This window comes from Cibotium barometz, chromosome 3 (genome assembly GCF_041138505.1).
Source record: "Cibotium barometz isolate CiBa-2024 chromosome 3, ASM4113850v1, whole genome shotgun sequence".
NCBI lineage: Eukaryota > Viridiplantae > Streptophyta > Polypodiopsida > Cyatheales > Cibotiaceae > Cibotium > Cibotium barometz.
The window spans coordinates 1,104,494-1,132,421 of record NC_141048.1 but is presented as its reverse complement, the minus strand read 5'-3'; the positions used below and the strand labels follow the sequence as shown (position 1 = coordinate 1,132,421).

The window sequence follows — 27,928 nt, the reverse complement described above, 5'->3', positions numbered from 1 at the left end:
CCTCCATGCTTCCAAGCAAAAACAATGCATTACAAGAGACAAAAGAACAGATGGTACCTAGACATGCACAAAAACATAGCTTGCAGAGGCTTGCATAATTACTTTTCTCGCATTTTTGTTGCCCCTCTCCCGCTTTCAAGAGAGGCTCTTGATGCGTGAGAACTTTTCTTATGTCCGGTTATGCCTATCATTACATGCTATTATAAAAACTGGGATAACACTAGGATCCTCTATAGCATGCCTCTCCTCTCTCAACAATGCATCCACAAGATTAGAGACACCTACTAGTTAATTCAGCCAAACCCCAATTGTATTGAAGACACAACTCATGTACAAAACACTACAATACTGGAGTGATTTAAGAGGGACAATTTATTACATAGACGGATTATGAAACTAGACTATTACAATAGGAAGGGATTCACATAGTATCATCCTCATCGCAGATTTCTATGTGGTAAATGACCTCGGGCAAGTTGGAATTGATTTGGGTGATTTGCAACATATCAGGCACATGCAATAAAGATAAACCACTCATAATCAGTATGATATGACAACACCACCGAGAATGGGAAACCAAGACATATGACTTGTGTGATTTCAAGACCCAACACTAAGGATAAAATCATGATATACTCACAACACACAAGGGAGCAAGTGGGGGATGGTAACTACACAAAGATCTGTTTGAATGACACAATTCAACAGCTTTGGAATTCCTTCTTCTAGCAAATGGTTATGCATTGATTGCACAGCCACCTTCAAAGTATGTAAGAATCCTTCAATGGTGTGAGAGAGAGATTCTCCCATTAGTATCTGCAATCTTTGAGTTGGTGCAGCACATCTAGCATCGTCCTTATAAAAGAACTCAGAATTTCAATGGTTTTTTTTTTTTTTAACGAGCAGCAATAGCTTGTACTTCACGACACACATGAGAGGATCCTAGCAGCCCTTTGATTCATCTCTTCAATATACGTGAGAGTCTCTCAGTGATGAGAGATGGATTTGAAAGAAATCAAGGTGGGAAGAGATTTGAGCCATTCATAATATGAAAAATAACTGCATTGCTTCATTCACAATGTGAGTGCTACATGGGCTTTATATAGCGTTTGGATCCAGTCCTAGATGACATCACTGATGATGTAGATGAGCCAGATGCTTCTCCTAAATATGTTCCACGACTCCTTTGATGTAGGGATGCCCCTTCACATGTGGATGGACATGTGGAGTGATGCTACATACTTTGATTTGAGCGTAGGATAACACTTCATCCTATGCACATTTGTTTTATGGCTAAGGGACAAGTTGGGCTTATATTTCTAACAAGATTCTCTCAACCACAACCTCAATCTCCTCTCTCTCTTCCTCAACGATCGCTGAAAAGCCTGAAGCAGCTTCACAAACATACGAAACAAGAATTATGCGTCCTTCTTACTCTGGTCTTCAAGGTGAGTGAGATTCTCTCAGAGATACAAGAGAGATCCTCTCAACCACAATGTGAATTTACCCAGCACACACGGTGCCTCACTCACAAACACACAAGAAGAACTGCCTCGTAACCCTCTGGTTCGTCTCTTTAAGATGTGTGTGAAACTCTCAAATATGAGAGAGATTCACTCAACCACACTGCAAGCTCTGAAGCGGCCAACCTCCCTCAACAGCCGCTGTGAGTTCTGATGCGGTCTCAACACACACACAACTAGAATCACAGCGCATACGTTGCCTCTAAAAAAACAAACACAAAAGAGGATTTCTGTGGCACACCTCCTTCACAACACACGTGTGCTCTTCTTATAGCTTCAGCCGACCTGTAGTTATTGATCTCCACCTCTTTTTTTTTTAGCAAAGCGTGTCCCTTCACGGCCTCACATATTCCAACTTTTACTGCATACCAGCAGTGGTTTCCTTTCCTTCGTGTGGCTGTGGTAAGCATGCCGTGCCATTGCCATGCTATTGCTTCCCCTTCACTGCTTTGGTCGACTGCAGTGTCCTCGCATAGTATTGCCACAGAGGGCCATCACCCATCATGGTATGCTACAGTAGATGAGTGGTTCTCAGCACATGGGCTGGACATGGATAGATTACCGCCCTTCCAGTATGAGGATGACTCCCCATACTTTACACTCTCCTGAGAGGAGAGGAATAGAGTTCTGAGACAAGATTTGATCTAGATGCACACCACGGAGACTTGTTCGGGTCCCCTACTACATAGATCATTTCCTTAGATTCACAGAGGATGGATTTATCAGACGACCAGGCTACATGGATGTACACATGTCTCACGCTATGAGGGTGACTATTGGTCTGATCAGCGTTTCCTCTCACACTCTGGAGATTGAGGCTGGGAGAGCAGCACGGGCCCTCAGAGACGGTAGAGTATGCAGATTATGCCAGAGAGAGGTTGTCACGTGCACACCCAGTTGGTGTACAAGTGACATGGCATTCTAGGCATTCATAAGTATTAAGCAGAGCGCTCGTGGCATTAAGCATGGCATTCAAGCATTAATCCAGTTGTTACAGCACCTACAGCAGTTCATAAAGCATTCCAAGCATTTAGGGCATTCATCACATCAGGTCGGGACATGTGGAACCAGCCGACAGCGTGTAAAGAGGCCTTTTGCATTTATTGGTCGTGGAGGTCCCAGACAAGCAGGCCGACAGTGGTATTCTGGCCGACCAGCAACAAATTCATATATATGAGGCATAACGCTTCATTCATTCATACCATCTTCTTCTTCTCAGCGTTTCCGGCCTGAGGATCAAGGCATCATTCCTAGGCAGCATACAGTCATAGACAGCAGTCAGCATTCAGCCATCCTCCTGCCTCCTACATAGAGGAAAGCCAGCATCTCAAGGGTGGACCTTAGCATTGGAGAAAGGAACAGTCAGCCATCATCATCATTCAGCAGATCTCTCTCTTCCCAAGAAGGATACTCATTTAGGACAGACATTATTCATAGATCTTATTGTAACCATCGCATTTAATATAGCTGCATTGCATTTGCATTGAAACCATTCTCTCTCTCTCAAGTGTTTCTAAGTGAAGTTTAGTTAAGCGTAAGGTTGTTTTACTACGATCAATCCCTCGCATGTCACATTGGTATCAGAGCGTTACAGGGTAACCATCCTTGGTTCATGTTTGTTCCATAAGTCATTCGGTAAGTCAATATGTTAGGTCGCTTCCGCTCAGTTAAATCCAGTCCTCAAGATCTTGCAAGCCATCCTTAGGGTTTTCCCTTTAGGAATGCATCAGTAACCCATCCATTTGCACTCTTGCATAGCATATAGGGTTGCACATGGTTTCCATCAGCATAGTAGTTATCCTAGCAGTCCAGTAAAGATAGTCAGTCTAGCATCTTGCATCTGCAAGGCATACATGATTTACCCATGTGTTTTCTGAGGAAGAATGACATCCATCATCAAAGGAGAAAATGGAGTTTTGGACTTCAACGGGCATCAACAGGGGGTTCTCTTCCACATAAGAAGACGGAAGTGGCTCCAACATCGCCTCGGAGGTTCAGAGGTCCATGAACGACGGAGATGGTGTGTGAAAGGATTCCGCTAACAGGTCAGTGGTGATTCAGGTTTTTCCAAGCAGATTTATCAGCTTTTGCCATGCAGTTCAAGCAGTGGTGAAGTCGTTGGCTTAAAGGATTCAACTCCTACAGTCGACCTCAATCGCGACAGAAGAAGACAAAGTGGGGCAGTGGTTTCAGTGGAGGAGATCAGCAGAGGAGTCGAAAGGTTATCAGGTGTACCACCTAGCAGCAGTTTAGTAGAGGGGACTGTCATGTGCACACCCAGTTGGTGTACATGTGACATGGCATTCTAGGCATTAAGCAGAGCACTCTTGGCATTAAGCATGGCATTCAAGCATTAATTGAGTTGTTACAGCACCTACAACAGTTCATAAAGCATTCCAAGCATTTAGGACATTCATCACATTAGGTCGGGACTTGTGGAACCACCCAACAGCTATAAAGAGGCCTTTTGGCAGTTATTGGTAGTGGAGGTCCCAAACAAGCAAGCCGACACTGGTATTCTGGCTGACCAGCAGCAAATTCATATATATAAGGCATAACGCATCATTCATTCATACCATCTTCTTCTTCTCAGCATTTCCGGCCTGAGGAGCAAGGGCATCATTCCTAGGCAGCATACAGTCATAGACAGCGTCAGAATTCAGCCATCCTCCTGCCTCCTACATAGAGGAAATCTAGCATCTCAAGGGTGGACCTTTGCATTGGAGAAAGGAACAGTCTTCTCGAGAAGGATACTCATTTAGGACAGGCCGGCTGACTAGTCGTCGCTACTCCCTTCCGGCCGTCAAGGCTCCATTCCGGCCCGCTGATAGACGCCTCGCCGTCGTCGTGCTAGCTCACGACCGCCGCCGGGTCCTGGTACGCGTGCTTGCACTGACTCCGCCTACCTCGTCATCTTTATTAGCTGACGACGACCCTGCGCTCCAGCTCACCGTCACCTGCGCCTGGCTGACCCTGCGCTCCAGCCAGCTCTGGAGGCTCCCTCTCGCTCCACCTGTGCCTGCGCGCCTGGCTGCTGCTGCTTGGACCCCTCTACACGCCTTAGCCAGGCTGCTGGCCCGTCAGCTCTGTTCACCTGTGTGCTCCCCACATAACACCTGATTTACACGTGCTGCCCCCAAAGGTATTCTTCTTGCACATTTTCTTCCAAATACAAATACAGATTTTGCAGCCATTCCAGTGCAGGTCATATGCAGATTTTGAAGACACTTCTGTGCAAGCCAGATTCAAAGGAAAATTGCAGGTGCAATTTGGGGGATTTCTCAATTTGAGGCAAAATTGAAAAATTGCAATTTGGGGGATTTCTCAATTTGAGGCAAAATTGAAAAATTGCAATTTGGGGGTTTTCAAAATTGAGGTCAAAATAAGCAAATTGAACCTCTTTCATTTGCAAAAATTTGAGGCTTTTGTGAAAATTGGCCAATTAGATGCACATTGAAGCGATTGGAGTGCATAAAAATTGGGGATTTTCAGATTGGAGCATGTAATTGGGCATTACAGCTGTTGGGCTGGCCGACCAGCAACCACCCTTGCCCTCCACACTTCATTAGTACCGGATCTTGTTGTATATAGCAGAGTTGGTGCTGATTGGAGAATTTTGGGCTGTTCGGGACTTGGAGAACAAGTAGAAGGCGGCCATCACTGTTGGACAGCCACCTTGCATAGTGTTTGCAACCTCTTCTTCATTTTTTTTCCCACCCACCCTCCCTTCACAAGACCTTGTGAACTCTTGAGATGGTTGATTTGCTTGAGATGACTAAGAAGCATATGAAGATCCCCACTCTCCCCACATTCCCGGTGGATCGACAGTTGGACGGGACCAACTGTGGAATCTGGAAGGTAAAGATGGAGTCTGTCTTGGAGTCTTATGACTTGGCTGATTTCATTGTGGTTGGTGTTCCAAGGCCAGAGTTGGAGAACGGGGAGCTTTTACCTTCTACGAGGAAAGAACGGGAGCCAAAGGCACAGTTATGGGATCGTGTCAATGCCCTTATGCGTTCTGTGATTAATCATATCAAACACATGACGTTGGCCCGAGGGATTTGGCAGCACTTGGCTTCTCTGTATAACAGGGTATCACCCATGAAGCAGATTTCCTTGGAAGTGCAGATGCGAGTGATGAATCATATCAAACACATGACGCTGGCCCGAGGGATTCGGCAACACTTGGCTTCTCTGTATAACAGGGTATCACCCATGAAGCGGATTTCCTTGGAAGTGCATATTGCGAGTGATGAATCCTGCAAAGTCTTCGACGATGCTGGAGCACATCAACAAACTTCAGGCTCTTTAGCAAGAGGTTCTTCAGGTTGGGAAGGAGATATCTTCAGAGGATATGGCCATCACTTTGCTGTCTCGTCTGACCTCTCAGTATTCAACTTTCTATTCTTCTTTGATCACCAATGGGAGGCTCAGCACCAGCACATGGGAGGAGCTTGTGCCTATGGTTTTGGACCAGGAAGAGCGATTTACGAACCCTCCACAGGGCGGAGATTTTGAGGCCTTGACTAGCCAGCGGTCAAAAGGCTGCAACAAGGGCATTGTAGCGAGAAGGGTCACTATTGGAGGAAATGTCCTTAGCGGAGCACCAAGCAAGGTGCAGATTCCTCCACTGTAACTGTGAAGACTCCAGCTTTTGTGCACTTGGAGATTATGGACACAAATGCTTCATCTTCTTCGAGCAAGGAGGCAGTTGGTCTCACCGCCAGGGATACTCGGGAGTGGATTCTAGACAGTGGTGCTTCCAAGCACATGACTCCTCGAGAGTTGTTACAGGATCTTCACAGGCAAACAGGTCAAATCCTTATTGGTGATGAATCCACTACTCCGATTCACAGTGAAGGAAGGTTGGAGATCGTTCCCAATGGCAGAGGGGGAAAGCATTCCTATGTCTCATCTCTTGGTTTTCTCTTTTGTCAGTGCATGAGGTTTGCAAGATAGGCATCCGAGTGGAGTTTGATGGGCATTTTGTTGCTCTGCGGGACAAAGCAACAGGCCATGTTGTTTGGGAAGACGGGGTGGAGAATGGGATTTACTGACTCTCAGCACTCTCTCTTACAGGTTCTAAGTTTGGTGATTTGTGGCAGTTTTGTCGTGGCCACTTGAATGTGGATAAGTTGCGGCAGGCTTTCCGAGACCAGATGGTGGATGGCTTGCCAGATGTTGGCAGTAGACAGGGACATTCCACTTCTTGCGTTCGTCAGTCAAAGGAGCCTTTAAAGGTAAATTATGCTTGGATGTCTCGTATCATTCGGGACAAAGAGCCCACTTCCGTTTAAGGAAGCTCTTTTCCAGGAGACTTGGAGGAAAGCCATGCAAGTGGAAATTGAAGCCATTGAGAAGAATAACACTTAGGAGTTGGTTCCGAGGCCGTCAAAACGGTCAGTCATTGGTGTCAAGTGGGTCTATAAGACCAAGTATACATCTGATGGGTCGGTGGACAAGAACAAGGCCAGACTTGTGGCTAAGGGCTATGCTCAACGGCCTGGCATCAACTATGAGAATACCTTTGCACCGACACTGAGGATGACCACGATTCGGACAGTTCTTGCCCTTGCCTCTTCTCAACGGTGGTCGGTGTATCAGATGGATGTAAAATCTGCGTTCCTTCATGGTGACTTGCAAGATGATGTGTATATTGAGCAAATTCTAAGCTTTGAGGTTCCAAGATCAAAGGGGATGGTTTACAGGTTACGGAAGGCCTTGTATGGTCTTAAGCAGACTCCAAGGGCTTGGAATCAGAAGGTTGATTCCTTCTTTCTACAGAAAGGTTTTCAGAGATCAATTGGAGATCCTAACTTGTATCTCTTTCGCAAACGCGGTATGGTCACTTTGATTATCCTTTACGTGGATGATCTTATTCTCACTGGCGGTCATGTGGAGCACATAGCTGTGATGAAGGCTGCCTTGTCAAAGGAGTTTGAGATGACCGACTTAGGCTTACTCCATTTCTTTTTGGGATTAGAGATTTGGTAGACCCAGAGAGGGTTCTTTGTTTCACAGCAACCGTATGTTCATGAGTTGCTGGAGACCTTTGGGATGGAGAACTACAAGCCTATTTCTTCACCGATGGACCCGAATACCAAACTTAAAGTTAATGATCCTTGTGAGCAAGTTGATGCCTCCTTGTATCAAAAGCTTGTTGATTCATTGATTTGGTTGCTAAAGACTTGAGCTTTCCAGTGGGGCTGTTGAGCTCATTCATGCAAAAACCCTTGAAGACTCATTGGGACGCAAGATTGCGGATCTTGCAGTATCTGCAGGGTACAAAGAATCTTGAACTCTTCTATGACACTAGAAGGGGAACGAAGAAACAAGTCAAACTCCAAGGTTGGAGTGACTCGGATTGGGAAAGAGATCCAGACACGAGGAGATCTACATCAGGCTACGGATTTACCCTTGGCTCAAGAGCTATTTCTTGGAGCAGCAAGACGTAGCCAACTATTGCCTTGTCTTCTACAAAGGCAGAGTACCGGGCTGCTTGTGGTGCTGCCTGCGAGGTTGTGTGGCTGCAGAGGTTACTTGGCGAGATTGGGTTTTCACAAAAGGAACCCACAATCATCCAGTGCGATAACCAAAGCTGTATAGCTATTGCTCGAAACCCGGTCTTCCATGTCTGACCAAGCACATAGAGATACAATATCACTTTGTTCGTGAGAAGATTTTGGCTAGTGACATCTTGCTTGTTTATTGTTCAACGGAGGACAATGTGGCAGACCTCTTCACGAAGTCTCTACCTCAAGCGATGCTCCGGCAGCACTCCAGCTCACTGGGGTTGGTTCCACATCCAGGAGCTGAGAGGGGGTGTCAGCAGTCATCTCCTGTCTGTACCATATTACTTAATGAGGGCCTCTGTTGTGGGTGTGCCCGCCGCCCAGGAGTTCTCTCCATTTATCCTCATTTTCCGTGTTGTTTTCCCAGTTTTTGCTAGTCGTGAGGGACTTCTTGTGCTGGCCGACTGTTTCTGTCTTGGCCGACTTCCATATGTGCTGGCCGACTGGTTTTATTCCAGTCGTGGACATTTCTGCAGCCTGTCGGCTGTTTTTGGGCTGGCCGACCGGCAGCCTAGAGTGGTATAAATACCACCCTTGCCCCCACACTTCATTAGTACCGGATCTTGTTGTATATAGCAGAGTTTTATACAGCTTCTCTCTCTCTATACTTCTGCGTTTTCTTTCTCACAGCAGTTGTCTCATTTTCCCCTGTGCATTCCGACAGGGGGAGGGGGGGTGGCTATCATGGTGAAAGATAAGTATGTGTGATCAGCTCCGATGGGTATGGGGGGTACTGAGAAATCATGTATGAGCTGAGCTGTCTCCCGGGAGCCTAGATGTAATCCACTGTGCTACTTCCACCTCCATGTGGAAAGCATGTAAGTCCTCCTGACTGTGGCCATCTCTCCATCCCATTATAGATGAGGAGATGGTGGCGTGATCCTAGCTCCAGAAGCTCCCATCCATAGCATTTGCCTGGCTAAGTATTGCAGACACCCTCCGTGATCCAAAGTCGTCGTCCTCTAGAGTAGGTAGCTGTATGGGATCTCCCTCAAAATCATATGCAGTGCACTGTCTGCTCCTCGTCCTGGCATTGAAGTCTCCCACTAGTAAGACCTCTCCCAGTCTGAGGTACTGTGTAATCTCATCTGAGAGTGCACTGTATGGTGATGTAGTTCCTCCGGTCTCCTCCCTCTCCTCCACCTCCTTTATCTCCTCCACCTCCTATATCTCCTCTCCATCCTCTATCTCCTCTGTATTCGTGGCATAATGTGAGGTGTAGAGTGAGAGCTAGATTGCACAACTGAATGATGATTTGATGGACGTGTTGAGCCTTATCTTTTGACCCATAGAAATCACACACACACAAAAAAAAACATACGGGCTGTTCACACCTACCGAGCCCCAAATCCCAACACTTTTGTCTCCTTTTAGTTCTTGGGGAGGAGGGTTGGCAAAGGGTTGAGATGCTCCAAGTTATGATGTTTCCTGCATATTTTGGAGCAAACTATAAGGGCCTCATTCCATAATTCTTGCAGAGTTCAGAGCAGCACCATTGATAGAGGATGCACTTTTCCAGGTGGTGACGCACCTATATTGACTCAGCACACAGACTCCCAAGGATTGCACTGCAGTCATCCTGACAACTGCAGAGCATGTACATGACAGAGTGTATGCTAGAGCCACTTGCTGGTTTCTCACACAAGGGCTTCAAAGTTCACATGGACCACTTGCCACCCTTCCAGTATGAACCTCCGGAGTCCCTTCACCTCACTGATCAAAATGTTAATTGGCTTATTCATTCTGATCTCCTTGGCCTGCATACTCACACTACATGGTTCACGTCTCGAGAGAGACACCCGAAAATGCAGTTTTACTGAGGTCACTTCCTGCGGCTCACAGCAGATGGATTTATCCAGAGGCCTGAATATCTGCACAGACACAAGTCGCATGCCATGCAGATTGCGAATGGGCAGATTCGAGTCTCACCTCACAGCCTCAGAGAGGAGATGGGTAGAGCAGAGGGCATTGCTTGGTAGGACCGGATCTGCAGACTTTGCTCTATGGAGGTCGAGGCAAAGGAACATTATATCTGTAGACGCCCAATGTATTACGAGATCCAGAGGAGATTTCATTGCCTCTTTAGAGAGGAATTTGGCCCACTGTCTAGGATCATTGATTTCCCCAGATCGGCGCTGCCTGGGGCTCTACTTGTAGAGATCTACAAACATAGAGACCTTCTACAAACGAGACAATCCCAGGTGCAGTTCACCTCACAAGCTTCTTCCAGGTGAGCACCAAGTGTCACCCGCAAGGGCCACTGGAGTCCAAGGACCCTCCAGGAGGGCCAGATGACATATAGAGCCAGCAGTCGCACCATCCCGACTCCCAGGAGTCACCCCGGATAAAGCTCATCAATAGCAGTGTGCCAAATGCTCACCGCGTTCAGGCCCGAGGAGGACCTCCATGCGGCAACTTTCCAGGAGATTCTACAGACATAGGGATGCCCCCCCACAGGCAGTGGATATAGGGTTTGAGGTTCTAGATTCACCCGTCTTGGACATTTTGGATGGATGATGATGATGTCTACCTATTATCTACCTACTATTATCTCTCATTGTACACAAACAAGCTCATGATCTACTCATATAGGCCCCTTCTTTTTTCAATATACTTTCTTCACACTGCAGTTACTTAATTGTTGCAAACTTTAAGCATGATATACTTTTCTTTTCACTCGCAGAAGAATCATTTTCTCAAAATTCTCCACACTGCAGTTACTTAGTTGTTGCAAACTTTAAGCCTAATATACTTTTCTTTTCACTCACAGGAATCATTTTCTCAAAAGTCAAAAACTGAAACTGGCCTCTTATGAGGCAACCATGGCCCATACTTGCCCTGCAGTTTAAATTTGATTTCACCTGAGGCCTGAAAACTCAATTTAGTAATTAAGAGACTTAAAATTCACGAGGTTTACACTCTACATATATATGTAGGCAGCTCTTTATTGGGCTCATACACTAGCACAACAACGTAGAGGAATTTAGTTTTTGATCAAGGAGGTTGTGGGAAGACTTGAGAAGCTTTAATAAAAGGAGATTCCTTAAAGGGTAGTTGTCATTTTTAGAACAGAGATTCTCTTGGAGCAGCCTCACATTACAAAAGAGTATCATAACAGTGCAAGAGTCCTTGTGAATCCACACAAATGATTGAGTTATGATGAATACTTTTGCATTGATAAAACTTGCACCTATGGGTGAGCTAGCACCAGAGGCCTTGGTCAATGGACGCCCACCCATTTTGTTAGAAATAGTAGCACTTTGGAAAATGTTTCTTTTTCCACGGACATAAACCACAAGAACTACAAGATCACAAAAGCAGGTGAAAATCAGCGAGTTTTTGCATGGTGCCTTTGTATAAATATACTAGGAGTTCTCATAGAGAACTCTGGATCAGACGAAGTCCTTTCCTAAATGAATCAACGCCAAGTTGATTTGTGATTGGTATCTACCACCTCTTGATTTGACAAGCTTACATAAGTTAACTGTATCTTATGAGCAACCAAAGAAGACTGCCCTCTCTTGCCCCCAACTTGTTTCGCTTTGTGCCAGTTTCCTGACGGTGACAGACAACATAATTCAGTTACTGGATAGATCAATGGAACGGAGCTTATAAAACTAACGTGCGTTTCCATTGTGCGACAAGAATCTTCAACACTTCAAGCAAACCATGGAAAACATAATGCCCTATTGCTTGGCATCCGCTAGCGCTAAAATGAATTGTCACCTCTGAAGGCTTCTCAAATTGTCACTCTGTCCACCTACATGGGAAGGGAAGCCATGGATTATTACGTAATATTAATGTCCCAAGCTGGTGAATTGCTTGCCAGATCAGACAGTGGCTGTGCACCTAGTAAACTGGCTATATTGCACACAAATGACCAAAACACTCTGCCATGGTCTGCCTATTCGACTTTCTGGCTGTTTTCCCAGCATGTGAAAAGGGATGGAAAGGCAAAAGGGGGATACCTGATTCTTGAATTCTGGACCAAGAGCATAATCAAACGTATATCTTTTCTCTCGGTTTCTGCTCCCGTCGGCATCAGACACCACTACCACCTGGAACGAGAGAGAAGATATAAGACACAGTGTCTAACAGGATATCAGTCTGGCTTTAAAAATGAGAGAAGGCAAGGTGTCTCGACCTTATCATCCTCAATGCGGATGACTTCCTTGGATTTGGACCTTTCTGCAGGTGTCAAAGGGCGACACCTCAGCGCTACCTGATGTCAGTGAAAATCCCCCATCAAGCTGATGTGGTCGTACAGAAAGTGCTTCTTGTGTACAAGAAAAGCAAAGAGTTAAAAGAGTGCTGTGTAATAGGGAGCTCCCAAAGGCACCTGTAGTGTAGTTGGCTGTTTGCATTCGGGAGGTCGTATGGTTCTCATTGTCATGAAGCATTGCAAACAGAAATCGGCACAGATTCTGAAACTTCTGCTGATGCTAAAGCCGGTTCACCCGTTTAGAGGTAAGCCCACCTTTGGTGTGAGAGAAGGCTGGAGTCTCTGTGATGGCCTCCTTCGAGAAAGGCCTCTTATGAGGCAAAGGCCCTCTTGTTCGAAGTCTGCTCAAGGATTTGTGTGAGAGAAAGCCGGTTCACCCGTTTAGAGGTAAGCCCACCTTTGGTGTGAGAGAAGGCTGGAGTCTCTGTGATGGCCTCCTTCGAGAAAGGCCTCTTATGAGGCAAAGGCCCTCTTGTTCGAAGTCTGCTCAAGGATTTGTGTGAGAGAAAGCTTGTCAGTCTGCAGTACGGAGTTCCAGTAAAGTTTTGTAGCTTCCCGCCATAGTTGAAGTGGTGAAAACGGTCGCTTTGAAGTGGAAATTGGAATGGTGTCGGGACTCCGTTAGTTGTGTCAGTTCAACGAAGGGAAACGCTGAGAGTATCTCGCAGTAGTCTGGACTCTGCAGTGAAACTCACATAGAGGCAGGCCGTTTTGCTTTCTTTTAACAGTACAGCAGGCTGCGGAACTCTTGAGTCAACAGGCTGCATGCGCATCTCCTGACACCTGTGGGAGAGGACAGTAAGATGCCTTCTGAATTGTCAGAAAGACCTGCATCGACTCGGCTATCGGGCACAGTCTACAAAGCTCAGCAGATTTATGGTCCGAACTTGAAGAAAGCTTGGCGTTCAATGTATGCAAATTCCTACCTCGTTTCTGCACGGGTGAAGGAGAAGCTCTGCCAGATACATTACTAGAACAGGGGGCAATTGAAGGCATTAAGTGACTTTGTACTGTGAATTGAACGGCATTCTACTAATTTCTCTTAATAAGTTTACAGGCAGAGTTAGGTCAGCTGCCACAGCCAGAGTCAGGTTTTCAGCTATACCCAAGACAGAGTTAGTTCAGCTGCCATAGCCAGAGAGTCTCACGTGCAAAGAAGCTCTGCGAGTTCACGGTTCCAGCAGTAACCAAGAGGGTGGGGGGTGTAAGCAAAGATGGAAAGCTACGCGGCACTTCGAAAGCCATGGCCAGACGAAAAGCGAGGGCATTTTCTGCTCAGGCTAGGGTTTGTCGTCGCTATAGCCAGGTGTTGAAGCTTCTCCTTCTTCTGCGCTGTGCCAGGCTTTTGAGAGGCCGTATGGCTATGACGCATTCGCAGTACACAGCTCGTCGATCCAGCGCAGGCGCACATGCACATGCCCTTGAGTCCTTGCCCAAGCCCTGCCACATTGCCAGTCATCCACTTCACCAAAGCCGCGTGGACAAAAAAGCAGGCTGCACTCCAGCAGAGAAAAAGGGCAGCCCGGGAAGCATCGTCATGTGCTTGTCATTGCATTGCCATGGCCATCATCAGCCAGCAGGTCCCAGCCAAATATAAATGAAAGACTCATCAAAGGGAAATCTTGCTGTCTGTGTGTGCGCGCGTGTGGGAGAAAAGCGTTGAAAAGGTTAAAAGCTGCTGTCGTCTAGCACGAAGGCAATGTGTCCTGCTGCGCTGCTCAGCTCCTGTACCAGAGACGCCACACGTGCCGGACAGGTGTAGATTGGAACCATAGTATTGACACCCTTTTAAGTTTTGGTCCCCTTCCATCGGTTGTTAACGCACTTGGAAAAATGCCTTTGAGGCTTTGCCGCTTTGGAATCAAAATCTAAAGGACCACCCGAGGGACACGTAAGTGTGAATAAAAATGGGATAATCCATTTAATTAGCGATAGTGCTCCTAAGGTTTTTTTTAGTATATTACGCTACCATAGGTGTCGACTTCCTGAGGTTTACCCATGTTAAAGAGCAAACATAGAATCTAAACTACAAAGTTGTAGAAAGTTAAATGTAGTGTTCTGAATACACTCGCCCATTATGAAATATAAGTAGGCTCTATACTAATGTAATCATGGCATATCTCATTCTATACATGATCATCTGCCGATTACCTATACATACACTAGTGTTAGATGTTTTCTCTTTACTTTTTAGTTTAACTTTCTATGGCTCGATATCATCTTTGGCTAATCATGGCATATCTCATTCTATACATGATCGTCTGTCAATTACATGTACATACACTAGTGTTAGATGTTTTCTCTGTACTTTTTCGTTCAACTTTCTATGGCTCGATATTGTCTTTAGCTAATCATGGCATATCTCATTCTATACATGATCATCTATTGATTGCATGTACATACTCTAGTGTTAGATGTTTTCTCTTTACTTTTTCGTTCTACTTTCTATGGCTCGATATATATGGTACCATTGTATCACTTTTGGTCTCATAAACCCTTGGGCCCTTTCGTAGATATTACTCTCTCTCTCTCTCTCTCTCTCTCTCTCTCTCTCTCTCTCTCTCTCTCTCTCTCAATTATATGTCCCCACATGTATCTCTCTTTGTGTTTTAACCTGCCTTCTCTTCAAACTCTCTACCTCCTTTCTTCTTCTTAATCAAACTCTAATTCCCTTATCATATGCTCTTGTTTTGGGTGAGCGACTTCTGTCTTTTGAGGGATCAATTGCCTTATACTTTATAGAATATCCTCCTTTTAGCCAGCAAAGCATACAATCAAATAACTTGTGGGGGAAATGAAGCTTTCCTCATTATTAAAGGCCGAATAAGGAATTATATGAGGTGTTTAAAAATAGGCCCTCTTACCATATTGGGGTAATGCCCAGGATGCATCCTCCCCTTTTGAAGCCACAATAGGACATGGACTCTTAAATCATGTCCTATTGGGGTGATGGTCAAGATGCATCCTCCCCTTTTGAAGCCACTGAAGGACATGATCTCTTGAATTATTCCCTATTGTTCAATAAAAATAAAAGATATGTGGCATTTGCTTTTCCGGTTCATGGATGGGAAAATGTCCACATGGGCCAAGAATGTTATGCAACCAACCTCAATATTATCCATATGAGAGAGAGAGAGAGAGAGAGAGAGAGAGAGAGAGAGAGAGAGAGAGATGAAGAGATGATGATGATGATGATGAAGAGATGATGATGATGATGATGATGATAATAAATGAGTGTGATGACCTATATGATTGATGATGAATGCATGTGATGACCTATATGATTGATATAAAGCATAGACCATCTAGGGGGGAGAGAGAGAGAGAGAGAGAGAGAGAGAGAGAAGGGTGCATGAATAATAATGCATCCAATTAAGAGAGGGGTGTACACATCCATGAAGAATGTAAATTATCACCTTTCTAGTAGCTCAAAAGTTGTGGAGAAAAATACAAGTGATTCGCTTAAATTTGTATGTTTGTCATTTTTCACTAAGTTTAAAACTACACGATTATAGAATCTAAAGAAAGACGAAAGCCAAGATATTGCCTTTCCTTGTTTTTGTAGATGTGTACACCATATGACAATCGTTTCTTATTGGTAATCTATTTTGTGAATAGGAATTTGTAATGCACAAACATTTCAACCTTTCTTTTTTATGTTTTGGTCCTTAGGTGTACATACAAAAATTGGAATAGAAGTCCAAAAAAACCATCACTTCTTACTCTCAATCTATTGCATTCTCAACAAATGAGTGGTAAGTTCTCGCCTTTGTAGGTGCACTAAAAATTGCACCATGTAGAGGGTAGGCATATAGACATTATAAGTTCTCGTCCTTTGTAGGTGCACTATGAATTGCACCATGTAGAGGGTAGGCATATAGACATTATAAGTTCTCATCCTTTGTAGGTGCACTATGAGTTGCACCATGTAGGCATTGATGTAAGCAATAGGTTTTGGGTGCCATACGCCATGAGGTATACCACACCCCACCTTGTCGACAATGTGATGAGTGTAATTGATGAGTGATGATAGAACAAAGGGTGAAAAGGGCAAGTTCCCAATGAGATGCATTTGAGCTGATAAGCCAACATGGATGGGCAAGCAACACATGGCAATGTGACAGCATGAACAACATAACGCCAACGACCATCATCCTTGGAGTCAAGACATATGGAATGGGTAGAAAATGGAGGGCTATTAGCTAGGAAGGTGGAGAAATTCCTTTACGCCAAGCTCACGCTAATAACAACTTTCAAAGACCAACTTTGTATCAATAATGAGAGCAACAAAGTGTAACTATATTCACTCACATGCAAACTTGTACTAGGAAGAGACACTCCACATTAGATTTTCTGATTTCACCGATTTGTGATTCTCTTGCCCCATGACACATAGTTTATATAAGCTCATCCATAAAAGGCTTCATTTGCTACTAAAAAAGCACTAAAATTGCACGTTATTGTATTGCATGTATTCCATAAAGTGTCTTTTTTGGTTAGCACAATAGCTTACTACTGATTACACACATTAAACAAGTTTGCTATGTATGTAAGTAGCCCTTTCATGATAGCCTTTTAGGGTACAAGATCTTGCAATCATAGACCCCATCCTTATCATGCTTTAGTTCACCACACACTAACATGAGTCATCTTTTCTTACCTCTCATCTAAAGTCAACAAAATTTAGAGTGCCTTCATCTTGATGATAACATGATGATGATGGCATGATGAAGTTATCAATCTTTAAAAAGTTTTAGTGAGATAGATGCTTGTTGGCATTTCCCACGAGCCTTGAAAGACTAAAAAGCACAAGTTTATACTTCAATAATATCCCACATGGACAAACAAAACGAATTAAGTTTCTTTGCCTCAAAAAACCTTAACAAGGGTGCATGAATGATGTATGATAAATCTTTTCATACATATTATTTTCCAAAACACTTTAACATGACATTTATAAAAAGTACATGACATTTATAAAAAGTACATGCCAAAATGCTTTATGGCTTACAACTTGTTGTCGGCGAAACCAAACAAGTCCCTTTTCACATGTGGGATAGAGTCTCCATACATCCATTAATACATAATTGTCTTACCTCTTTCTTGTGCACAAATAAGCTCAAACATGGATTTGTGTGGGTTTATGTATTTCACTCTCACGTCTATTTTTTTTAAATAATAGCAAAGTGTACCATCAATGTGTTTTAGAAGATTTACACGTGTTGGCACTTTGGAATACACATATGGGTAGATACACACACACATACCCATGGGTAGGTCCTCCCCCTATCCCCTTAAATGTAGTGTGAGTTGTTATGGAGGGACAAGGATCAAACTTATGTCCCTATGATGGGGAGTGAGTCCAAAGCCCTAACCACCTAGCTACACCTCGATTGACTTTGATTGTAAAACATTTTTCAATGTAATCCAGTTCATCATCACCTCAATGCATTCTTTTTAATGACATTTTGATGTAGGCTAAAGCATATAGGGCATGAAGACCATTAAAATTTTGAGTCAAAATTTAAACACATTTTATGTGATTTTTTAATGTAAAAGTGTGTGTAGACCTTGTGAAAACTATGCCTCTCCCAATTTACTAACTTTTACATTATCTAGAAAACTTGGTGTCATACAAACCAATCTAGACAAAAGAGTGTTTAGACCTTGTGAAAACTATGCCTCTCCCTATTTACTAACCTTGTTTAGACCTTGTGAAAACTATGCCTCTCCCTATTTACTAACTTTTGCATTATCTAGAAAACTTAGTGTCATATAAGCCAATCTAGACACTCAATTGATTGGACTTTCATCTAAATACAAGACAAACTTGGTGTCATACAAGCCAATCTAGACACTCAATTGATTGGACTTTCATCTAAACAAATAGTAATTTCATTCTTAGTTGTTCATCATATCTTCAAAACATTCACCATAGTGTCTTAAATATATATTTCTCAAAATATATTCATACTTCTATATATGTGAACATTTATCCATGTAAGATTCTATTAGCAACATAATCTTTGAATGTTCATTGATCAATTTGCTTAGATTTTTCTCACAACAATCTATCCAAGTGAGCTATTAATTATTTATTTGACCCAATAATTAAGAAAGTCTTTGTTGCTCTATAATGCTTCTCTACTTTTATAACTTAACTACTATGGTATAGGAGAAAAGTACAAATCCTAATATTCACCCATTAAGAGTAGGGACTCCGCTTAAAAAGTCTATGACATCACTTGAGCACACAAGACACCATTTTTTAATTGGGTCTATTTACAAATTTTATATTTAATAGGTGTCTCAATCATTAATATGACTTATATTAGTTGTGTAAAACATTTAACTTAAAGGGAAGTTTACATATAATAAATAATAGGTATATGTACACACACACACACACACACACACACACACACACATAGACATATATATGTATATGTATGTACATATATATATACTATTAATCCCATTTTGGATTAACAAAGATGCTCCTCCAATTGAGGACAGTAATAAGTGTTATGTAAAGGCACTATAAAAGTTGTGCATTTTGAGATACTAGCTACCCAAGGACTTAGTTAGTAAGTTTTGGGCGCCCAAGTGTGAATAAGGTCCATATGTATAAAAGGAAATTTCTCATAAATGAAAGAACGCAATCCCCCTTTGTGCTATGAGAGCTCTTGCTTTGTCTTGTAGGACTTAGTTAGTAAGTTTTGGGCGCCCAAGTGTGAATAAGGTCCATATGTATAAAAGGAAATTTCTCATAAATGAAAGAACGCAATCCCCCTTTGTGCTATGAGAGCTCTTGCTTTGTCTTGTGTAAGACACAGAGAGAGTGACAGTGTACTCTAGTGTATGTTCCTCTTCTATGCATGTGTGTGGGAGAGTGAGAGGTAGATTGCCTTGTATTGTGGTGAGAGTGACTCCACGGTGACAACGTGGAGGTGGAGATTGGAGGAGTGGAGCTTCCAAAATCAAGCTTGGGGAGCACCTCAAGGGATGTGAGCTCAAAGCATTAAGTACCCACCAATGATAGTTGTTGTCTATTGCTTCTTTCGATTTTGCTTCTTTCGATTGTGAATGAGTAGAGTTCTCTATTGGGAGGTGCGGTAGCCCATAACATTTTTGGAGCCACTACCATGGAAACACCATTGTTTCTTTCATCCTCTTAGAGCTCTAGCTCCATACTGCAAGATTTACTATTGCCTTTGCATTTGGAAGGTACATTGTGAAGAAACTGTGTCGATAAGGTTTGAGTGTGGTAGAGAAGGAATTATAGTAGTTATGGAAAATCGTGTGTTGGAAGTGTGGGTGAGTACTTGGTAGTACCTAGAGGAAAGCTACAATTAGTTTTACTTTCAATTTTGATGTTTTTCGTTACCAATTTCTAAAGTGTAAGCTAGCAATTGTCATGACACACATTGTATTGTTTTTTCTAAAAATTATGAAAATTACAAAAACAAGGCCTAATCCTTGGCATAACCTTTTTGGATCATTTGGATAGGGAAATCACCCTCTAACCATCATTCTGTCAATGTGGCTGGTAAACACGTGAAAGTGTAGGAAATAGTTCAAGACGTGAGTTGCAATCTCCTACTTCATGGCATGAAACACTTTTCGCAATCAGCGCCGAAAATCTCGAGGTTATCTTACTAAAATTAGGGAATCTTATCATGACACATCTGACACAATGAAACAGAAAAATCTTATCTCATGAAATAGCAGCGAAGTGCTTCACGATGTGAACAGTACTCTGTTTCACGGTGTGAAGCATAGTCTATTTCACGATGTGAACCATAACCTACTACTTCACGACATGAACTGTCATCTGCTAGTTCACAGATTAAGGGTTATCAGACTGGCGGTAAGAGAGTACCCTAATTGCACCATTGGAGTCTATCCGACTCAGGTGAAAATTCAAAACGTGAAACATAAGTTGGCAGTGTGAAACAAAGTTCATGATGTGAACTGCAGTCTGCTACGTCACGATGTGAACCATTGTTTGCTGTTTCATAGTGATCTACTATTTCTCGACTAGAAAAGATAGTTCGGCAGAGCAGAAAACTAGGTGAAACAGTCGGAGTAGTGATTGAGCCTATTGAAACACATTCTCATGCACTTGAGGTCCAAGAAACTCATTGGAGACGATTAGTAAATAATTAAGACGTGATTAGTGAGTAATTAAGATGTGATTAGTGAGAGTAATTAACAAATAGCTTAATGTAGACATGGATAATCAAAAACCAGCAAATTCTCATTAGGTCAATGCCTCAATTTATAGTGTTTACATCCAAGCATCAAATCCCACTGATTTCTCCTTGATTCACTCCACCTCTTTTGCTTGATTCTCTCCACCTCTTTTGCTTGATTCTCTCCACCTCTTCCAGAATATCTCTACCCTTCCTAAATCTTCTCATGCTACCCTTTATTTTCTCCTAGTAGATTCTTCTCACCTTTTCACAGGTTCTTTCACATTTACACATTCTCTTTTACAGCCTCTTGCCAAGGGCTTGTTCTCGCACACACCCTATTCACTTGTATATTTCAACACTAATTAGGGCAAACAGACACCCGTTTGATCCAACGAAGAGTACACCATGCCTCTTGAGGCTGTAAAACAAATCGAGGAAAAGTTTAAAAAAAGTAAAAAAAAACTGTAATTGCTTATTAAAGAGCATTTAGGCACTCCGACATGGCCACGATGGAGGGATTGCCAGAGGTCACACAAGGACTAAACCAAATGGCTGACATCTTCGAGCCATTGAGATCCATGCCACGAATTCACCTCCCAATGCCATTGGCCATGCATATAACAAGCGTGTCATTGGGTTTTACATCCCTTATGACTTCAATACCACCGGGCTGCTTTGGTCCCTTGCCTAACATTCCCACATGTCCTATAAGTACCAACCCTTTCCTGGATGCCCACACCTTGGACATACTGACTAGTCTAGAAAGGGGGGTGGCCCAAGGACTTACTAAGTCTTCCAAATAAGAGCTCTCACATACGGTCTCAATGATTCATACAGAAATACGATCATACAAATTTTTAAAATTATGGGCAAATACGACGAAACAACAGATCCTGTTCAATTCATTCAAATGTTTGAATAGAGATGTGAAGCCTTTGGAAATCCCAATTGTCTCCACTAAGGTACATGCGTTGAACTTATGCTTAGAGGAAAAAGCTAGTCGATGGTTCTCGTATTGATGCCGACGATCAAGATCAACTTCAAAACCTTGAAATCAGCCTTTATACATGGCTTTTCCAGACAAGGTGATCAATGGAGTGCAGTAACAGAACTCTATTCAATTGAGCATTAGCCAAATGAATCCATTAGACTTTATCCTTCGGATAAAACTCTTGGACTCACGTTGTGGGTCATGGGAAAAATTAAACGATATTCAATTAAGGAGATGTTTGATGATGGGCTTGAAGAATATAGCTTACATAACTTGATCATTGTATCCAATCCGAAAACATTCGATCAATGTTGTAAAGAAGCAATACGTTTAGATGACAACATGTTGGAAGATGAGCATGCTATGAGGTGTTCCTCATCTAAACCAATTGAAGCAATGGTAAAAGAAAGATCTCATAATTTTATGCAGCCTTGTTTAAAACCTTACAGTCAACATCTGTAAGAGAGGATGTAAACCTTCAAAACTAAACATCTTTAATGCCTATAAAAGTGACGAGCGAAATGCCTTGTGTTGAATGCAATCACTACAACCATCCCAATCCTCATTGTGCATATACAAGGCACCTGTTCTTCTATACTGCATATATTGTAAAACCTTTGACCATGATACTAAAAAGTGTTCCGCTTCATCCACAATGGACTCAAAACCTCCACCTCCCGTACACCAAACAGAAACAGTCCAAAGGGTAGAAACTGCTCAAGAAACAATTAAATGGACACTTCAGTGTTTCTATTGTCATGGACCTCACAAGGTGGCAGACTGCACAATTTAGAATACTTCCATGTCCATAGTCACTGACACCTTGTAACCATTGTGTGAATGATGTGGCATTAATCACATGTTCAAAGATTGCCCAAAACGAGTTGCTTCAACGCAACTTGTCTCACAAAATATAACTCTTAACATCTTAAGTGTACAAAACGGGCAATTGTCCATGGTACCCTTGAATGTGCTTACACGCTTACAAAACGGGCAATTGTCCATGGTACCCTTGAATGTGCTTACACGCTTACAAGCCAAGGCACAACAAACAGTCAAAAAGAACGTAAAAGACAATACCTAAACATGGGTAGAAGAACATGCTTTAAAACAGAACCCAAAAGAAGGAGCAAAACCTTCTAAAACTAAGAAAAACAAAGGACAAAAAACTATCGAAACCAAGGTCGAGTTAAAAGACAGGGAAAAGGAGTCTGTGAGACGGACATAAACCCAAAAGGGGACAAACACAAAAGAGCGAAAAGCTATACATGATGCAGCTCAAGCATAGCTTTATCCAACACGAGAACACAGTCTCATAACCCTCGAGCTATGGGATTTATTAGGTCAACCAACACTCACGGCACATCCTGAAAAGATTACCTTTACACAAGACTTGAACATGCCATGTCTGGGATACTTTGAACATACAATTTATATTGAAACTAATCCTCTCACTTGCAAGTTTTTTGTGGTTGAGTATGTGCTCGAAGCAGATTTAATCTTGGGGCATAAATGGAATGTTGCTGCCCAAGCACCACTGTGCTTTGCTAGGCGATAGAGTCATCATAATGGTCAACGATAAAAAGTTGACAATACCATACTACCAAGAAGAGGATCCAACTTTAATGGATATCTATGATGCTGAACGCAAAAGGATACAAGCCTCTTCCACAAAAGCCCCTCTACACAATGACCTACAATCTGCGGCGTCAACAACCAACTCCAATAAAGCCTCTACTCCTTCAACCCCATCCTCATCTACGAAGTTTGATGCCAAAACCTTGCAAAAATCAGTAGCTATTCTTAACGAAGTTCCCAGAGCCCACAACCATCTAACTCTAATAGGGAACTCAAAGGAAAGGCCCCGGCTCCTATGCATCTTCATCAACAAATCTCACCAGTGGAGATAACCACAGGCCTCGTCATCGAGACAACCACTCCACAAGAGACTCTAACCTCATCATCAACAATGCTAATGAGTCTCAAACTTGCAGCTTCAGCAACGACTAAAGTCAAGGAGGGCCCGAAACCTTCCACATCAACTCTAAAGAAAACTCCACCAAGACTCCCACAATCACGATATCTTAATAGTATCAAAATGTGGATGGAGAAGCAGCTACTTATAGCTCAAGGCTACTATGAAGGTGCCAATCAAATTTGGGTACCTCGATAGTCACAAAACTTCTTCCTTAACGAAGCACTCGAAAGCCAAGGAAGAAGAATACTCCACAACACCGTCCACAAAAGCCTATGATGCGCATTTTGTTGAGGTGTGTACCTGCAAGTTCTTATGCGATGCTTTCTCAAGAAATTCTCAAAAGCATGTGAGGTGTATTCACCACCTCCATCTGTCCTCAAACATTTTATCCAAGAGCCATATTGCTTCTCTGAGCAAAAGCTTTGAAGTCCATAAACTTTCCCAACACTTCACTCTTCTCTTTGAGAAAGTAAATCCAAGTCATTCTGCTGAAATCATCAATGAATGTCACATAATATAAGCTGCCTTTAATGGATGGGTTTTGTGCAGGACCCCATACATCACTATGCACTATCTCAAGTGGCCTGCTACTCATGTTGCCTTCGTTAGGAAATGGCAACCTTGCTTGCTTTCCAAACTGACAAGCATCACATACATGCATATTCCCATCATACTTAAATCTAGGCAGTCCACTAACAATGCCTCTTGTCTGCATGTTCTTTAACCTTTGTATGTTCACATGTCCGATCCTTTTATGCCACATGTCAATGTCCTGTACCACATTTCGGCTTTTAGAGAACATAGCTGATTTCAACTCAGGAATCCCAATATCCAACTTAAATAACCTGCCTTCTTTCTTACCTTTGGCAATGACTCTACATCCATTTTTGAAATCCTCAACGAAGCAACCATGCTCGTTGAAACGAACCTGCAAACCTTGTTCCACCATTTGACCAATTGAGGTCAAACTTTTTGTAATAGAAGGAACATACAAGACATATGTCCCATAGACTTTGTTTCACCATTGTGCATAGCCAATGGTACACTTCCAACATGTGATAGCAAGCTGGGTATCATCTCCTATCTCCACATAGCCTTTCACATCCATAGGCTTCATATGCTCAAACCATTTGCCATGACAAGTCATATGGTTTGAAGCTCCAGAGTCCATATACCAAGTGTCATCACTGTCACCATTTGTCATCATAGATCCCACAACATGTTTCATGGCAAACAAGTGATTTACGCTGCCATCATTACTGCTTGATGCAAAATTTTCACCTTTTCACATAATTTTCACCATATGCATAATGTCCACCATGTTGTGCTCTACCTCCTCTCAAATCATTTTGTTTGCGGAAACAATCACGTGCCATATGACCAAATTTTCCACAGTAATGGCATTCCACATTTTGCATAGATGTTTGTTGGCTTTGCCACTCTACCACGAGGATTACCTTTGTCTCTCTGAGGTGTATATCCACGACCACCTCTAGCACCATATGTAGGCTGAAAATTCTATTGTGGTGACCTGTCCTACCATCCACGACCATTACCACGGCCACGTGATGCAAATCTCTCCTTGCCTCTAAATCCCCTTTATGAATAGAAAGCCTGATTTCTACCATTATCATCATGGCTAGTAGATGCATCATGAAAAGAGTCACTGAGTTTGATTTCCTCAACAAGCAAGAGTGAAACCAACTCATCAAAATCTGGTAAACCTGTACTCTAAACCAAGTTAGATATATCAAAAAACTTATACTCCTTGCCAAGACCACGCAAGGTAATGTCTACCAAATCATCATCAGGCATGGGGACATTATAGTTACCAATACATCTGCATACTTCTTTATCTCTTGAACATAATCATGGATACTCCTTTCTTTCTACTTCACATTATGAATCTGTTGTCTCAACTAAGACTTACGAGCACTAGTGTCTGTATCAAATAGCTTTACCAATGTATCCCATGCATCCTTGGGATTCTCAACATCATGTATATGTATGAGTATAGCATCCGAGATACATATAGATAAGTAAAGCAAACCTTTGTATGCTCTCTCTGACCATTGCTTATTATGAGCTAAACCTGTTGTGTAGGTTGTCGGGGTGGTTCCGTCTGCTCTGGCTCCGTACCTATAACAAGATTCCAAAACCCTTTTCCTTTCAGAAAGCTTTTAATCCTGTACTTCCATGCCTGGAAGTTCCTTCTATCCAACTTCTCACCCACAATCTGTACTGGATTGTCTGACATATTTGCTCAATGTGCAAATGCACCTTCCACACACGTCCAAATCTATAACCGACCCTTCCTCAGCTCAACCACACTCTTATAAGTGTTCCAGATACTCCAAAGTACTCAACAAACTTCACTTTTGATGTAGAAAATCAAACTGATTGCATTCAAATTGAACTGGCATGCGCAGTCCAAGGTACCCTGTTTTAGCGCACTTTCCAAGGCAATGTAGTGGTTCAATCAAGTGTGGATAACTTGAGTTGACACCTTAACAAGCTCAATGTTGTATATCAACACCAACCAAGGTGCGTACATACCAAATTTATCAAATCCCTTTCTCTGTTTTGAGAAAAACTAGTAAAATAAAAAAAGACTAGTCGTAAAAGTACTCTAATTCCTTTGATTCTTGTCCAAATTGAGAGACCAAGAATTCATTAGCTTAGCATTGATGTCTACTAACTCCATGTAAAAGGAATCAGACCAATTGTTTAAGTTGAGAGAGTAATTAGCTGATTAATCATCCTCTATTTCACTAATCACAGTAGATAGCCTGTTTAATCAGCTCATAATCAGCTCCATAATGCATAATTGCTTCAACCAATCATATAGCAACCTCCTCAAGTATGTGTATCACACAATTGCTAAGCAAGTTTTGAATTTAATCAATCAACCAAGTAGAATTTAGCCTCCACTTTTTAAAAATATGTGAAATCTACTCTGTTTTCTCCCTACAGGCTGCGCTGCCTGCTCCTGAGGTGATTTGAGATATTTGTTGTGATAATTGAAGGTATATATAGATGCCCAACACACCTAGGCATGTGCCCAATCCATCAATGTAGTGATTTTTGTAAACAACTACCTTCAATTGCATCCACAATGGACATCACTTCTCTGTTTTTGTGAGGGCTTCAAAATAGTGAATTTCCAATCACTAATATGCATCAAACTTGCTCCAAATTCAATGTAAGGCTTGCACATGAGTTGCCAACATATTCCCCTTTGCCAGATACATGATTCTTTGTCAGATTTGCAACTATTTGCATCATCACCACACTCAAGCTTCAATGGAGAGCTTGCAAAACAGAAATTTCTCTTTGCTCAAATCTGGTGTTGTTTGTATTTTTGCACCTGTAATCCGCTCAAGGATGTTTAGTAGTCCTCACTCGGTAGGCCAAGCTCTCAGATTTAATGAAAATCGGTGTGCTCCAAGCTTCATAGCTCCAATGGCAAGCTTCACAGCTTCTTCTCCCTCTTCTCTCTCACTCACTCATAAACCCTAATAGAGAGCACCAGGCTCTGATACCATGATGAAAAACAGGTAGAGGGAGAGGAGACACACACACAGGAGCAAACCCTAATGTATTATCAAACCCTAACCATAGAGGGAAGCCATCTCCCTTCTCACACAATGCATAAAGCCACTATCCATAATCTACAACACACACTATGTGTTGTGTCCACACACTATGACCAGCTGGACGCGGTCATTTATGTCTCACACATGTTACTACCTAACATGCCAGCACATAGTGCAACTAGTACAAGCTGACATCGAGCTTGAATCTCAACATGGGCCAGCCCTTGGGATAAGCATTGTATGGATTTATGAGCCAACCCATCAACGAGCAGCCTCTATGTCTTAGTCAATAGCCCTTTAGGGCCTAGAAACCATGTTGGCCAAGTGTAGTTACAAGTCAGCCACCACAGCATCAAGAGGTGCCACATTAGCTAGGCCTCACGCAAGAGAAAAGTATAAGCAAGTAATGCTTAATTCAACAAGTCATGGGGATTTAAAAAAGGCTGACAATAGTTATCATCCACATTGACCACAACAGCACAAGGCACTATATAAGTAGCCCCTCATTTCATTGCATAATCCATCTCATAAAATCATTCTTCAATCATAGAAAATAGTGCAGATATGTTTGCTTAAAGTCTTTTACATGCATAAATCTCAGCTAAGCACCTAGTGCTTAAAGTCTTTTACATGCATAAATCTCAGCTAAGCACCTAGTGCTTCAATCCATAGGCAACCCAAAGTGTGCTTCAATAATCAACCTTCAGTAGTGCATCTCCCTCATTAGATCTGGGTGTGCATAAGGCTATGTGAAGTGGCTTCAAACTACTATTGCAGACGTCTGGTCTACAACGTCTTTGTGTTTAGTAGTCTCCGTCAGTCAATTCTCGATAAGTTCTCTTCATTGT

The 27,928-nt window shown here is 42.6% G+C and overlaps 1 protein-coding gene across 2 annotated transcripts in view; it reads right to left on the bottom strand.

Moving 5' to 3' along the window:
• Positions 1-14,077, bottom strand: part of LOC147639583 (kinesin-like protein KIN-8B) — a 65,688-nt gene extending 51,611 nt beyond the window's left edge. Inside the window, exons 1-3 of one of the 2 annotated variants that reach the window (XM_086825616.1) lie at positions 12,435-14,077; positions 12,240-12,317; positions 12,064-12,153 (exon numbers count right to left, since the gene is read on the bottom strand). In XM_086825616.1, coding sequence (XP_086681742.1) covers positions 12,064-12,153; positions 12,240-12,317; positions 12,435-12,488 — 222 coding nt within the window. In that variant the 5' untranslated portion in view covers positions 12,489-14,077. Of the gene's footprint in view, positions 1-11,821; positions 11,856-12,063; positions 12,154-12,239; positions 12,318-12,434 lie in introns of those variants that run through there. The other variant, XM_086825625.1, reaches the window with a different exon arrangement.
• Positions 14,078-27,928: the final 13,851 nt, after the last annotated feature.